Raw genomic sequence first — 13382 nt, 5'->3', positions numbered from 1 at the left:
CCCAGGGTGCAATTCGCATGGCGGCCACTGGACGGCGCCCTGGTCACATCCCCAAGGAAAATGCGGGATTAAAGGAAGGATTGGGAAGGGAATGGGAAAATCTGGGAATGCACGCGGCGCCTCCACTCCCTCTCCCCCAGCCTCATTTCCAACCTCCACGATATCATGGAGGAACCACAACCCTCTCCCGTCATTAACTCGGAGGCAATTCCATCGTTTTTCCAAACTGCTGAATTTATTGTGCTCAAGAGCTGCTCCATTCAGCATACACCGGTCCAGAGCTGCGTATAAAAGTGCTGCGATACAATTCCAGTTACAAGAAGGAGTTATTCCATAACACACCGCCCACGGCACCGTCCCTCTCCGGGCACAGCCGGATACTCCGACTCCCCCCTCCACATTCCAGAGGTTTATACCAGACTTTACATGAAATAAAGCTCCTTTACAGGACAAAGCTGTTTGTTCCCACCGTGCAACCGGGGCCCCAGGCGCGGGAGCAGTCAGGGAACACCTGGACAGCCGGGACTCAGCTCCATTCCCTGATCCCCTCCCATCACGCTGCGCTCTGGGAATTCGGGCTCCTGGGGACAGCCGAGGTGGGGGACAAGTTTAGGATCTCTTCAAAGGAAGGGCCTTCATCCTCCAGGGGTATCTCTGCCTCAAACATGCGCTGCAGCAGAGCATCCACTGTCCTGTACCCTGGGGCCACAAAAAAAAAAAAAAAAAAAAAAAAAAGAAAGCCCTGTAAGCACCTGGTGTGCGCCTCCAGATACCTTCAGGCTTTTAAAACAGTCAAGAAAATCCCCCAAATTACACTCCCTGTTGTTCCACCCCATCTGATTTAAGTTCTCAAAGATAAGGCCATTATTTGGGATTTTAAGCCCTTCTATTCCCACACAATGGAAACCTGAGGTACAGCAAGAAAGCCAGGAGAAGAAGGGAAAGTAGGATATAGTCACCCCGTGATCCAAGGCAGCAGGAATGCAAAGCCCATGGAGGAAGGAGAAAGGAAAGCAGGTGTCTTGGCACAGCAGGACCTTGGCCACCAGGGCAGTGTCTCCAGAGGAAGGTTAATGAAGACAAGGAGCACAGAAGGGCTGAGGTGGGAGAGGAGAAGGTGCTACAGAAGTAAAAACAAACAACAAACATCCAATGTCCACAGCTGTCCCAAAGTTTCCAGGTGGGTTTCAGCTGCTTTTAGAGCCCCTGAGGAGCAGCAGGGCTTGGGATCTTCCCCAGGAAGAGCTGGGAACCTCGGGCCTGGACACCCTGGAGGGTCACACTTACGTTTGGAGGCAATTTTGAACACCAGCCCTTTGCTCTGTGGCTTCGTTCCACCTTCCCCCTCAAGCTCGTGCTCTGCACTCTCCATGTTGTCAAGGAGCTGTTCCTGCTGGAGCTCATCCCTGCACAGCAAGGGCCAGGAATTACCCTGGGGACAGGGCACATCCCACCCTGGGAGCCCTGCAGGGCTCTCAGTGGGGCAGCACAATCACCAGCCATGGGATTATTTTCCAGCATCTTTCCTGTCCTCCGGGCTGGAATTCCCAGCTGGAAGAGCCACGAGAGGCAGCAAAGCCAACACCAGTGGCCTTCTACTGGCACCTAAACCAGCAGAGGAGCCAGAACTTCATGACAGGGAAGAGGAATCTCCATTTTCCAGGAAGATGAGCCAGAACTTTGTGACAAGGAAGGGGAATGTCAACTCACACCTCGACACAGAGGGTGGTTTTCCCTCATCAGGGGTGCCAATCCAACATGGGTACATTTGGGGGGCTTACTCTTGAACTCCCATTCCCAGCTCCTGGATTTTCTGCTCGATGGCAGTTTCCACTTCACTCTTCTCCAGGGAGTACTCCACAAAGAAAGCTTCCAAGATGAATGACACAAAGATGCTGAAAGAAACAATGAGCAGGGTTGAGGCAGCATTTCCTGGCTGGCATTGACTGTCTCAGTATTCCCAGGCTCACTTCCCAGAGCTCCATCCCCTCCAGGTCAGAGCAGCACCCAGTGGGGACAAGAATGCAGCAGATCCTTCTAAACACATCCCAGGGGCAGATCCCCTTTTCCATCTAAAGCAGATGGAATCATCCCAAAAAAACATACTTGACAATGATGATCACCATCACAATGTGGAAGGCGATGAAGTAGAGCTTGGCTGGCTGAACTGTCACGTTGGCAAATCCATTGGCAAAGAGTGGAGTGGGAGTTAAGGGAAAAGAGGGAAGGAGGAGCTGAGGGAAGAACCAGGATCCCAACAAAAGCCTCTGAGGGACCATCTGTGCTACCTGTCCCTGTGCAGAGCGTGGATCTGAGAACAACCCCAACCTCCCCCAAGGACCAGCAAGGCAAATTCCCAAGGATCCAGCTGGGAATGTGCTCCACAAAGGATATCATGCCACTGGTTGACCACGGTGAGCTCCATGAGGACAATGAAGGATGAGGCAAAGTCGTTGAAATTATTCTTGCAGTACCTCCCACGGGCAAACAGGGAATCCTTGAGAGCTGGATTCCCACACTCCAGGGCGTGAGGAGCATTCGAGTTGGCCGGGAAGTACTGGATTTTCCCATGGAATAACTCCATGCCAATGATAGCAAACACACAATACACAACCTGGGAAGAGAAAGCCCATCACCTGCTTCTCCAGCAAGCTGCAAGCCCCAGGGCAAGCTCAGCATCCCAGCAGGTTTTCCAGTTTCCATAGGCACAGCAAGGGGCTGGGGTGCAGCACAGACTCCAAGAGCCCCAAGCCACCAACAGCAATCAACAAGCAGCAATAATTAACCAAGAACAACAAATACACGGATAGGAAATGTTCCCAAATCATAACAGAGGCTCATTTGAGGAAATTACTTGAAATCCAGGTCTCTCATTCAGCCTCTTGCCCAAACCATGTTTTGATTCCTTTTGATGCAAAGCCCAGGCTGCCAGAACACCCCATGGATCCAAGGGGGAAGTCCTGATCCAGGGAAAAGCAGGAATGCAGCCCCTCTGCACGCTTTGCTTGCACAATGGCCACGATTCAAACGGTCACTTACAGTTCCAAGGGCCTGCCATCCAGGGAATTGCATTTATCCCCTTGGAAACAGCATGAGTGTGAGATTTAAGGCACATTTATGTGAAACTGGAGTGCTTTGAGCCAGGATACCAGGAGTTCTTACCAGAGTGAGCCCACCAAAAGTCAGCATGGTTGGGACGATGTTTATCAGGGTGTTCATGATGACCTGGAACCTACAGAGAGCCCACGCTGGTTATTGCCACACCCTGGCCACCACATGCTCCCCACAATCCCCCAAAAAAGCCTCCAAGGAGGCTGCAGCCACTGGGCTCATCCCAGGCATGCTGGGACAAGGCCTCGGGATGCTTTGTGGAGTGGCCATGGTCACACAGCCTCTGGCACAGACCAAACCCAAAAACCATCTCCCATCCCACTTCCTGCCTCACCTCTGAATGCTGTCAACAATCCGGATCAGCCTGAGGACTCTCAGGATGAACACAATGTCCAGGATCTGCTGGCTGTTGTACTTCATGGCTGAAAAACACCCAAATATATTTTTATAATGAAAATAACACCGGGGGAAGCGTTTAGATAAAATTTTCATTTGTTATTATGTATCCTTGTTAAACACTAGTACGGAGCTAAAAAAAAAAAAATATTTAAAAAAGGAAAAAAAAAAAAAAGGAAGACTGGGTTAGTTCTTAAAAACCCTCCAGAAATTGCTTGTCTGGTCACAAAGCCTCTCAAGCCTGAGGTGCTTGCAGAAGGCTGGGAAGGACACCAAGATTCCCAAGGCATGCAGGCTGCTCAAGCTGCACTTACTGGACTTGAGGGTGGCATTGAGAATCGTTGCAGTCAGGGCAGCAAAGATGATGAGAGTATCAAACCTGGCATGAGGGAAGGGCACTGCCGTTAGATTTTGGGGGACAGGAGTGGGGTTTAAACAAGGAGTGACCCCTGCTCCTCACAACAGGGCCAGGCAGCCCTGGGTCAGCTCAGACTATGGGCACATGGGACAGCTTTGTCACAGCATCCTCTGATTGATCTTAAACAAAACCTGGCACAGGAGCTCGGAGCTTTTCAGTCCTTGAGGAGCTGAGCACAGCACACACCACACAAACTTCCAGCCCACTCACCAGTTCCAGAACTGGGTTTTGCCAAAGAACTCCCTGGGTTCATAAGTGTAGACCTTCAGGAGGATCTCGATGATGTACAGAGTCAGGAACACCCACTCTGCATAGGAAATGTAGGGGCTCTCCTCATCCAGAGCAATGAAGATGGCATTTATCAGGATGATAGCATCAAAAGTCCAAACAAAAGCCCTGCAAGAACCAGGAGAGATCAGTCTGCAGCTCCCAAGGAGGTCAAAGGCACGCAGTTACTTCAGGAGCTCTTTGCCTCCTCTCTCAGAAATTCTTTACCCATCAGTTCTCCCCAAACCTGAGAGTTTGGGGGAGGCACTGAAGAGTTTAGTTTTGCTCTTGAGGTCCAACACAGAATTTGGGTAACAGGTGTCCAGGGAAGTGATTTTTCCCCACCTACTCAGTACTGGTGAGGCCACGCTCAAAGGTGCTGAGGGAGGAGCCAGGGTCAGCTGGGCTCCCCAGTACAAGAGAGGCCTGAGGACATAGAGCTGGTGCATTAAAGGGTCACAAAATTGACAGAAGGACGGGACAGTGGAATATGATGTGTTGGGAGAGCTGGGGTAGTCCAGCCTGGCAGGGAGAAAGGTCAGGAGCAGCTCCTGTGCATAAATACCTGATGGGAAGGTGCAGGGAAGATGGAGCCAGACTCTTCTCAGTGATATCCAGTGGAAGCACAAGAGACAAGGGGCACACGTTGAAATACAGGAATTTCCACTTAAACAAAGAAGTTGCTTGGGTTTGTTTTTTTTAACCAGGGGTGATCAAGCACTGGAGAGGTTATGGAGCCTCCATCCTTTGGGAATACTCCAAGCCCAGCTAGGATAGCCTTGAGTAACCTACTCTGGCTGACCCTGCTTAGAGCAGGGGGGTTCCACTAGCCCATCCCTAGATGGTCCTTGGAACTGTGGTGGTTTGTAAAGTCTTTGTCTCCATAGACTAAAGAGGGAAGTCTCCTCTTTCAAGCAAATTAGTGAAAGACTATTTCAGAAACGGTAAACTAAAGTTGTTTTTTATGTTTTCAGTGTGAAAAAAAAGAAATGTGTAAGGGAAAGGAAAGTAGTCTAAAGTTTTATTCTGAGGTGTTTTTTTCCTTATAGTTTCTAGTAATGATGTTTCTCTTTGTACTATTTAAAGCTGAGCCTGTTTTTGCCTTCGTCCTAATCCTATCTCACAGCAGGAAAATTTCAAGTTAGGAAAACAAAATCACTACAGCTATTTGAGGATTCTGGGAAGGTTTGGAGGTGAAAGAGAGCTCTAGAACTCTCAGTTCTAGGGAGCTCTATAACTCCCAGACCTGATAAGGCAGCAGGACAGAGCTCTGCAGCAGAGACTGCAGAGGTAGGAGCAGATCTAAGTGCAGCGCTTTGCACCTGCGTGCCAAGACACAAAGCGCAGCCTAATGGCAGCAAAGCCCAGCTCAGGCAGCGAGCTGGCTCCTCCACAGTGACAAAGGCAGGCCAGGAGCAGTGGCAGAGCCCCCGAGGGTGGCCTGGCCACAGTCAGCACACCCAGGTGAGCCCTGCCAGACTCACCTGTGCCTCACGGCGCCGCGCAGGAGCCGGCTGGGTGTGGATCCGTACAGGGCCGGCGCCCAGCGTGCCAGAGGGTGCCTGCGGATCTTCAGCGTCACCACCTGGATGTTGAGCAGGTCTGCCAGCTGCACGAAGGACTTCTTGTCTGCAGCACAGTGCCACGTGTCAGATCTCATGGCAAATAAGCAGTGCCTGCTAAATGCAAATCCCAGCCCACAGAGGAGTGGAAGCGATCTGGACTTGGTATCTGCTCCCAGCAAAGCCAGTCCTGAGTGGTATCCACCACAACAGGCTGAACTTGGAATTCAAACAGCTTCTCCATCCCACTCCTGGGGAACTGGGTGAAACCATGGGCCAGAAACCACCACAGAATGATTCAGAATGAGGAGACTGGCCCATCTCTCCTGATGTTTCTATTCCACATGGCATCTGATAGCAAGGAAGGCTTTCCACATCCTCTGCTGAGAACAGGAGGTCCCACATGCCATGGAAAGCTTGGCCTGATGTCAGATGGCCATGAAGGGCCACTCACAGCGTGTGGGACATGGGCTATAGCACAGGCAGCAAGAAGAGCCTTTCAGGACTCCAGGAATCTGGAGAACAGGAAGAGGGGTCTGGAGTCACCATTCCTGGTGATGCTCAAGGAATGACTGGATGTGGCACTCAGTGCTCTGGGCTGGGTGACAAGGTGGGGAGCAGGCACAGGTTGGACTCCATCTTGGAGGTCTTTTCCAACTTCTGTGATTCCGAGTCCCTCTGGGGCCACTACAGATCCCAAATCCCAACTCCAAACCCCTTGAAGGATCAGGCTCCTGGCTCCTCCCCAGTCCCCAGCGCTCACCTACGAACCCTTTCTGCTCGTCATCCGAGATGCGGAGCAGCAGCTCCCGGTGGGAATTGCTGGTGTCAGGAGCCACCAGCTTGACCAGCTGCTTCCACCGGGCTTCCCTCACCACGAACTGCCCTCCCTCGTCCTCCTTCAGGAGGTTGAAGGCCTCGATCATCTTGCGGCGCTTCATGTAGGCGAGTTTACGGATCTCGTTCTAGAGAGAGTGCCGGGAGTCAGGCAGCTCCAGGTGCCCTTCCCCCTTTCTTTAACAAATAAACTCATTTCCACAGCACAGAGATGCAAAGAGAGACCCAGGGGAATGACACGGGACACAAAGCACAGTGTGCTTAATGGTGTTTAACGGGTAGCTGTGGGTTCTCCACACAGCTCTGGAAGGATCAGCAAATTGCTGGATGCTGGGACAACACTGAAAAACCGGAAGGAAAGACAAAGGGTAGTGTCAGACAGGAAGGAGGTGACAAAGACCACGGGATCTGCATGGCCACAGAAGTAAAGAGGATGTGTCCACACATGCTTCCCATCCACAAGTGAATCCTGCTGAGAGCAGGGGTGGGGATCCTCTTCTGCACGTGACTGTGAGCAGAGGGACATCCAGCACTCTGCTTCCTGAGAAAGATCCAATTGCCTCATGGGAACACCCAGGAATTCCCAGCTCTCCCCATTTGATCATAAGTCCCAAACTGCCCCTACTCAGAACAAAAATTCTGATTTACTCAGACCTCCCATTTCCAGTTCCCTTGCTCTACAAGCACATGCAAAGATGCTGCACAAAAACAATTCCCTGCACGGAGACAGCATTCCTGAGCTAGGACTAAGCCTCCAAGATGATGCAGAACATGCTTCTTATCTGCTGGAAACACCATAGGATATTTCATTCAATGCCAACAGCAGAACTCCCAAAAACCCCATGATATGAAAAGTGGGTCTGTGCTTGTTGTTTGCAGAGCACTAAAGGCAAGAAGCCATTTCCCCTTCTCAAAGCTTTCCAAAGGAGAGCCCGAGGTTCCTGACAGAGAGCAGCAGGAATCCAATGGTCACAAGCCCCTCCAGGCATTACCTTCAGGTGTTTTTTGTAGTTGTTGTAGACCACAGCCAGGAAGAGAGACATGAAGATATAAGTGTTGACGATGACGAAGGCGATGAAGAACAGGGCGTACCAGGAGCTGAAGTCAAACGCTGGCATCCTAGAGAAAGGGACAGGGATTGCTGCTTGCCAGACAGACACACAGGGAAAGTGAGTCCACAAGGAAACAGACTCCCACACGGATTTCCCAGGGCCTGCCAGATCAAACTTGTCAGATAAAAGCTAAAAACTGCATTTGTTCAGCTAGAAAACACTTTTCTTCTGCCTGGTTTGTCAGGCCCTGACTGCAGGGGTGCAGGAGACAGCACAGAGATGAAATCTCTGCCAGTGTGGCCAAATTTAAGAGCAGACAAGAGGCAATGCTTCAGCCATATGCTGGTTTTTGGCCTCAGACCCTTGCTGCACTCAGATCTGCTTTTCCACTTGCTCTAGGATGAGCAGCATCTTATTTCTCAGTTTAAACTCCCAGGGTCCTTGTACCATCCCAGTTGTGCTCAAGGTATTTCCAGCACACAGACGACTGAGCCATTCCTCCCTGTCCTACTCCTGCCAGCACCTTCCCAGCACAAACTACAATGGGAATCCAGAAGAGAGAGGGATGAAAAGCCCAACACAGAATTTTAACTCTGCAGTGCAAGTTAGAAGCTGCACAGAAAGCCCTGAGAACACTTTGAGAGAAAGATCTGATCATCTGTACATGACATCTGGGCTGTTTGCCGTTGTCACCAGCACGTAGAGGTCAAACACAATCTCCAGGTAGTTTCTGAAGTAGGGCAAGCCTTCTGCTGTCTGGAGATTCCTAGGAGGAAGAGGACAGCCTGGAGTTAAGCAGTGGGATCACAACAACAGGAGCTGTGCCTATCAGCACAGCGCTTGCATTCCCTAGGAACTGTTTGGAGTGCCCCAGAGTATCCCAGGAGCAAAGGAAGTACCCACACCTCTCTCCAAACAGCTTCAAGGCCATGAGGGAGAACATGAGGAGGCTGAACATGAAGAGCAGGAAGACGTAGGTGATCTCTGGCAGCGTGTTGCGGATGCTGCGGAACGCCCTCCGGATCTGCCAGGGACAAGGGGAGGGTTCAGAGGCAGCCTGGCACCCCCTTGTCCCCCCTCACCATCCCATCTGCATCAAACCCCTCAACTGGGCTGCAACAGTCCCAGGCCTTTCCTCCTTTTTGTCCATGGGGGATCCTAGAAGGAAAGGCCCCAGCTACACAGCACAGTGAACTCAGGAGCCAAGGGACAGAGGGCCCCAGGGCACCGCTGAGATGTTCCTGCTGCAGGGAACCAGTGAAGGACACAAATCCATCACTCCGGGTCACAAAACACATGCCCTGAGCCCAAATGTTGAGCTGTTCCCTCCCTGCTGTCAGGCCTCCACAGCACAGTTTATTCATTTGTTAGTCAAGACCAGACCCGTCTTGGGCAGCAGGACAAAGATCTCTCCATGCTGAGAGGAATCAGAGTCCAAAGCCAGACTACATGTTTGAGAACACCATGACACTTGTTTACCCAGGAGACTTCCAGAAATCAGTAACCTGGTCCCTGACTCAGGGGGGAACACTGGGTCTTCTCCTGTGGTACTGTGTGAATCTACCCTTCTGTCCATCACAAATTATTGCTTCAGGCTGCTTCTGAAACAAAACTTTCTCTCACAGGACACTGAATTCTGCCATAAAACCTTTTTAAATCTCCTGGATTATGGAAAGCAGCAGGCTGTCTGAAAAAACAGGACCCTGCACATCCCACCAGACCTCTTCCTTACCTGGCGACTCTCTGCGAAGTTGATGAGGAAGACAGGCCTCACAATCCTCGACCATCGGATGCTCCTCACACCATACAGCCTGAGGACCCCATAAACAGCCAGGTCTGTCAGGGATAACTGTAGGAGAAAGAGGGAAAGCTCCCAGAATTAATGCTGGAATGTGTAACTAGATAGTAAACAAGATGATACAAGAGAGGCGCACACACAACAGGTTTGTGAGAGCTGGTTGGTTTTGCTCAAGTATGCCAGGTCTGGGATCCCAGGAAAGCAACATGAGGGGGAAAAGAACCACCTCCCCTGAACCCAGCTCACCAGGATTGCCACCATGATGCAGATGTTCTTGGTGTCCTTCCAGAACACGTTGTGCAGGGTGACTTTGGCAAAGTGTGTCAGCCGGCCAAGGAACACCAAGAGGCACACCACCTCCAGCACTGACGTGGCCTGCAGAGAGAGCAGGGCTCAGCCAGCACAGCCAGCAGCAGCAATGTTCCTTTTTGCACGATAAAAAAAAAAAAAAAAACAGGCAGAGCAACGTTTTCAGGCTTCCTTTTGTGGAATTCCCTGCCACAGGCAGGTTAGAGCCAGCAAGTCTGTGTTTGCTTAGGATTCAAGGAGAACATCTTTCACAATCACACCAGTAAAGGACAAATAAAGGCTGCAGAAAAGTCTGGCCTAAAGTAAAACTTGGCTTCTACTTTCACACGTGAGGACTGGACTTGAGGCCCAGAGAAGGCTGGAATTGATCTCTGGGATGGAGAACAGCAACAAGACTTTGTCCACAGTCACATGAGCCAATGATGGTGGCCACAACGGCTTCTACAGTCCCTGGCCAGCTCCTGTGCCTTTTTTGTCCCCATTTCAAACAGGTCATAGAATTATAAAATCACAGAATCCTTTGGGGTGAAGGGGACCTTAAAGATGACCCCATTCCACACCCTGCCATGGGGAGGGACACTTTCCACTACCCCAGGTTGCTCCAAGTCCCAGCCAACCTGACCTTGGACACTTCCAGGGACGGGGCAACCACAACTTCTCTGGCAAATCCGTGCCAGGGCTTCACCACTCTCACAGGGGATAATTTATTTCCAATATCCCATTTAATCCTGCCCTCTGGCAGTGGGAAGCCATTCCCCCTTGTCCTGGCACCCCAGGCACTTAGAAATAGTCTTTTTCCATCTTTCTTGGTGGCCATTTCAAGTACTGGAAGAGCCAATTAAGTCACTCTGAAGCTTCTCCAGGCTGAACAACCCCAATTCTCCCAGCTTTTTCTCACAGCAGAGCTGTTCCATCACTCTGATCAACTTGGTGGCCGCCTCTGGAGTCACTCCAACTTTCCACGTCCTTCTTGTGCTGGGGACCCAGAGGCTGGACTCCAGGTGAGGTCTCACCAGAGCAGAGGATCAAAAACATCCCCATCCACTGCCTCTTGGCACCTCTGACAAACCATTTTGAAGCAAGTTGGCTCCAGCAGCTGCATGTGCTGCTCCTACACCACAGACTCACCAGGAAGGGCAGTGGATACACAGCAGGTTCCTCAAACAGGGCAAGGGACAGGTTGAGGAAGATGAAGAAGTAGGTGGCTGTTCGCATCATCCAGTGGTTATAGAGGCGATAGAGCCTGGAGGAAGAAGGCACAGGCACCACAAATAAAGGCTGCAGGGCACATCCCCAAATGTGTCCTGGAGGAACAGCACTTGCTGTCCCAAACAAACATTTTTGCCAGCAAGGAATTTGGCAATTTGTTTCCAAATCAGTCTTGGAGCTGATGGATACTATGCTGCCTTTCACAGCAGGGTTAAATAACAGATTATTCATTATATAATGTATTTCTTATAGTAAACAATAAATACTTAACTGTGCAGCCACTTGGTTCTGCCACTGCAGCACCTTCCACACAGCTGAGGGCTGAGCCAGCTTCCCAAACCCTTCATTCCCACAGAGGCTTGGAAGACTTCCTGTGAGTTTTATTTTCTCCCCTCCAGCAAACCACAACTTTTTAATGTCAATACCCATCCTCGACGTACAGATGTGCTGAGCCCCGTTTGTAATCATTTCAGTTTAATTCCAGTTTTTGGCACCCCACCCATTTACCCTTCTTTAGCACCCAGACTTTTTCTGGCTGTTGCTGCTTGCCCACGGATGCGGTTACCTCTCCGCAGGTGTGTTTGGAGCGGGGGGAGCGCATCCCTCCTTACCTGACCGCCTCGGGGGAGGTCTTAAAAGGAATATTCCTGTTGTACTGCGCGTCGGAGACAAACGCCGCTGCCAGCAGGAGATCCTGCGGGAAACACAAGACAGCGGGTGAGGAGCCCCGGGGAAACTCCGCGGAGCTGAAAGGAGGGAAGAAAGGGCAGAGGGAGCCGCGGGGGCGAGGCGGTACCTGCGCCCCCGGCTCGGCCATGGCGCGGGCGGACACGGCACCTCCCCGGCCCCGCCGCCTTTAACGGGGCCGGTCCCGCCCCCGCGGCGGCGGAAGCGGGAGGCGGTGCCGGGCTCGGGTTCGGGCCGGGGCCGGGATGGTGCTGGAGGCGCTGCGGCCGCGGGTGGTTCGCTGGGCGCTGCTGGCCGCCTTCGCCGCCGGCGTGGTGGTGGGCTGGCAGGCGGGCCGGGCGCGCCGGCGATTCCTGCGCTGGCGGCAGCGATACCTCCAGCGCCGCCTCGCCGCCGCGCAGGAGAAGCTGGAATCGGCCTAAGCCCAGCCGGGCTGAGCCCAGACCTGGCAGCGCCGCCGCATGGCTCCTCCGGCGGCTTCCCTGGGCGCTGCCTGAGCCGCTGGGGAAGGACAGCATCCGTGGAATAGCAGCGCTTCTGGGGAAGGACAGCATCCGTGGAATAACAGCTCTTCTAAGGAAGGACAGCATCCGTGGAATAGCAGCGCTTCTGGGGAAGGACAGCATCCGTGGAATAGCAGCTCTTCTAGGGAAGGACAGCATCCGTGGAATAACAGCTCTTCTGGGGAAGGACAGCATCCGTGGAATAACAGCTCTTCTGGGGAAGGACAGCATCCGTGGAATAGCAGCGCTTCTAGGGAAGGACAGCATCCGTGGAATAACAGCTCTTCTGGGGAAGGACAGCATCCGTGGAATAGCAGCGCTTCTGGGGAAGGACAGCATCCGTGGAATAACAGCTCTTCTGGGGAAGGACAGCATCCGTGGAATAACAGCTCCTCTAGGGAAGGACAACATCCTTCTGTTGCTGCCTGCCGGAGAGGGTAAAAGAGGATGAGATGTACTAGTATAAGTAATTTATGAGTATTAAAGCCTCAGAGCCTTAAAAAAAACCCCTATTAGTTGCTGCCTGGATTGCTTCATGCCTGCAGAGCTGATGGCTTCTTCATGAGTGGTTTTGCTGAGCTCTCTCCTCTTTTTCTCACATGTGCATCAAATCGCTTGTGCATCACACACCTGCAGCTCCATTGACCTGCTTGTGCTAGTAAGCTGGAATGAATACTTCTATGGAGACAGATCACAGAATCGGTTGATAGATTTCTTGGAAACGTGTGTCACTAGAAAAATACAGAAGTCTCTCTGATGTAACTTTTAAAACTATTTGCTGTCATCCCCATCTTCGCAGAATGTGACTTTTGCAGCTGTCCAGAGAAAATGCTTCAATGAAACAAAGGGTTTGGAGTACATGGAACAATTTTGTTGCATCTGAATTTAGCTCCATTTTCATGGAAGTCAAATTAAAGAATGTTTAAATGAGGAATAGCATACTGTGTCCAGATAAGTTTTTAACCAAATCGTTTTATGTACTCATTGCGTGTCTGTGTCATGTTCCAAAAGTTAGAAAATCATAACAGAGCTGTCTTTTTATTTTGCCCTCCAGTGTTTCTGATAGATCCAGAAATGTAAATAGCCTGTTACATGATTGGGTTTTTTTTCGGATTTTCACAGTGTGTCTTTTTCATTCTTTCCTTAAATATACCTTTCAGGAGCTACGATTGCCTTTCTTAGTGGCCTCAGCAAGCATTTTTTATGTATCAACAATTTTAAGTGTTGATACTT

General features: G+C 51.2%; 2 protein-coding genes across 3 annotated transcripts; one reads left to right on the top strand and one right to left on the bottom strand.

Annotated features, from left to right (window-relative positions):
* Positions 1-213: 213 nt before the first annotated feature.
* On the bottom strand, positions 214-11797 carry LOC106865141 (two pore channel protein 2-like). Of its 2 annotated transcripts, XR_015802097.1 has the most exons (20): positions 11756-11797; positions 11571-11653; positions 10879-10993; positions 9688-9816; positions 9376-9492; positions 8549-8667; positions 8308-8409; positions 7584-7710; positions 6518-6719; positions 5677-5821; positions 4136-4321; positions 3822-3886; positions 3446-3533; positions 3163-3232; positions 2395-2614; positions 2107-2197; positions 1782-1895; positions 1288-1406; positions 960-1120; positions 648-699 (listed from the first exon to the last, which is right to left on the bottom strand). XR_015802097.1 is itself a non-coding variant. In XM_088160809.1 (19 exons), the coding sequence occupies exons 1-19, from the start codon at positions 11774-11776 to the stop codon at positions 554-556; spliced, it is 2259 nt and encodes a 752-aa protein (XP_088016935.1). In that variant the 5' UTR covers positions 11777-11797; the 3' UTR covers positions 214-553. The 2 variants fall into 2 exon arrangements, 1 of the variants encoding a protein (XP_088016935.1); XM_088160809.1 differs by lacking the exon at positions 960-1120 and having other exon boundaries at positions 214-699.
* A 61-nt stretch (positions 11798-11858) lies between these two features.
* MTLN (mitoregulin) lies at positions 11859-13088 on the top strand. Its single transcript, XM_088160805.1, has one exon. It carries the CDS (start codon positions 11892-11894, stop codon positions 12066-12068), a length of 177 nt encoding a protein of 58 aa, XP_088016931.1. The 5' UTR covers positions 11859-11891; the 3' UTR covers positions 12069-13088.
* Positions 13089-13382: the final 294 nt, after the last annotated feature.

Source organism: Sturnus vulgaris, chromosome 3, assembly GCF_052056855.1.
Source record: "Sturnus vulgaris isolate bStuVul1 chromosome 3, bStuVul1.hap1, whole genome shotgun sequence".
NCBI classification, from domain to species: Eukaryota; Metazoa; Chordata; class Aves; order Passeriformes; family Sturnidae; genus Sturnus; species Sturnus vulgaris.
This window is presented reverse-complemented; position numbering and strand designations above follow the sequence as displayed.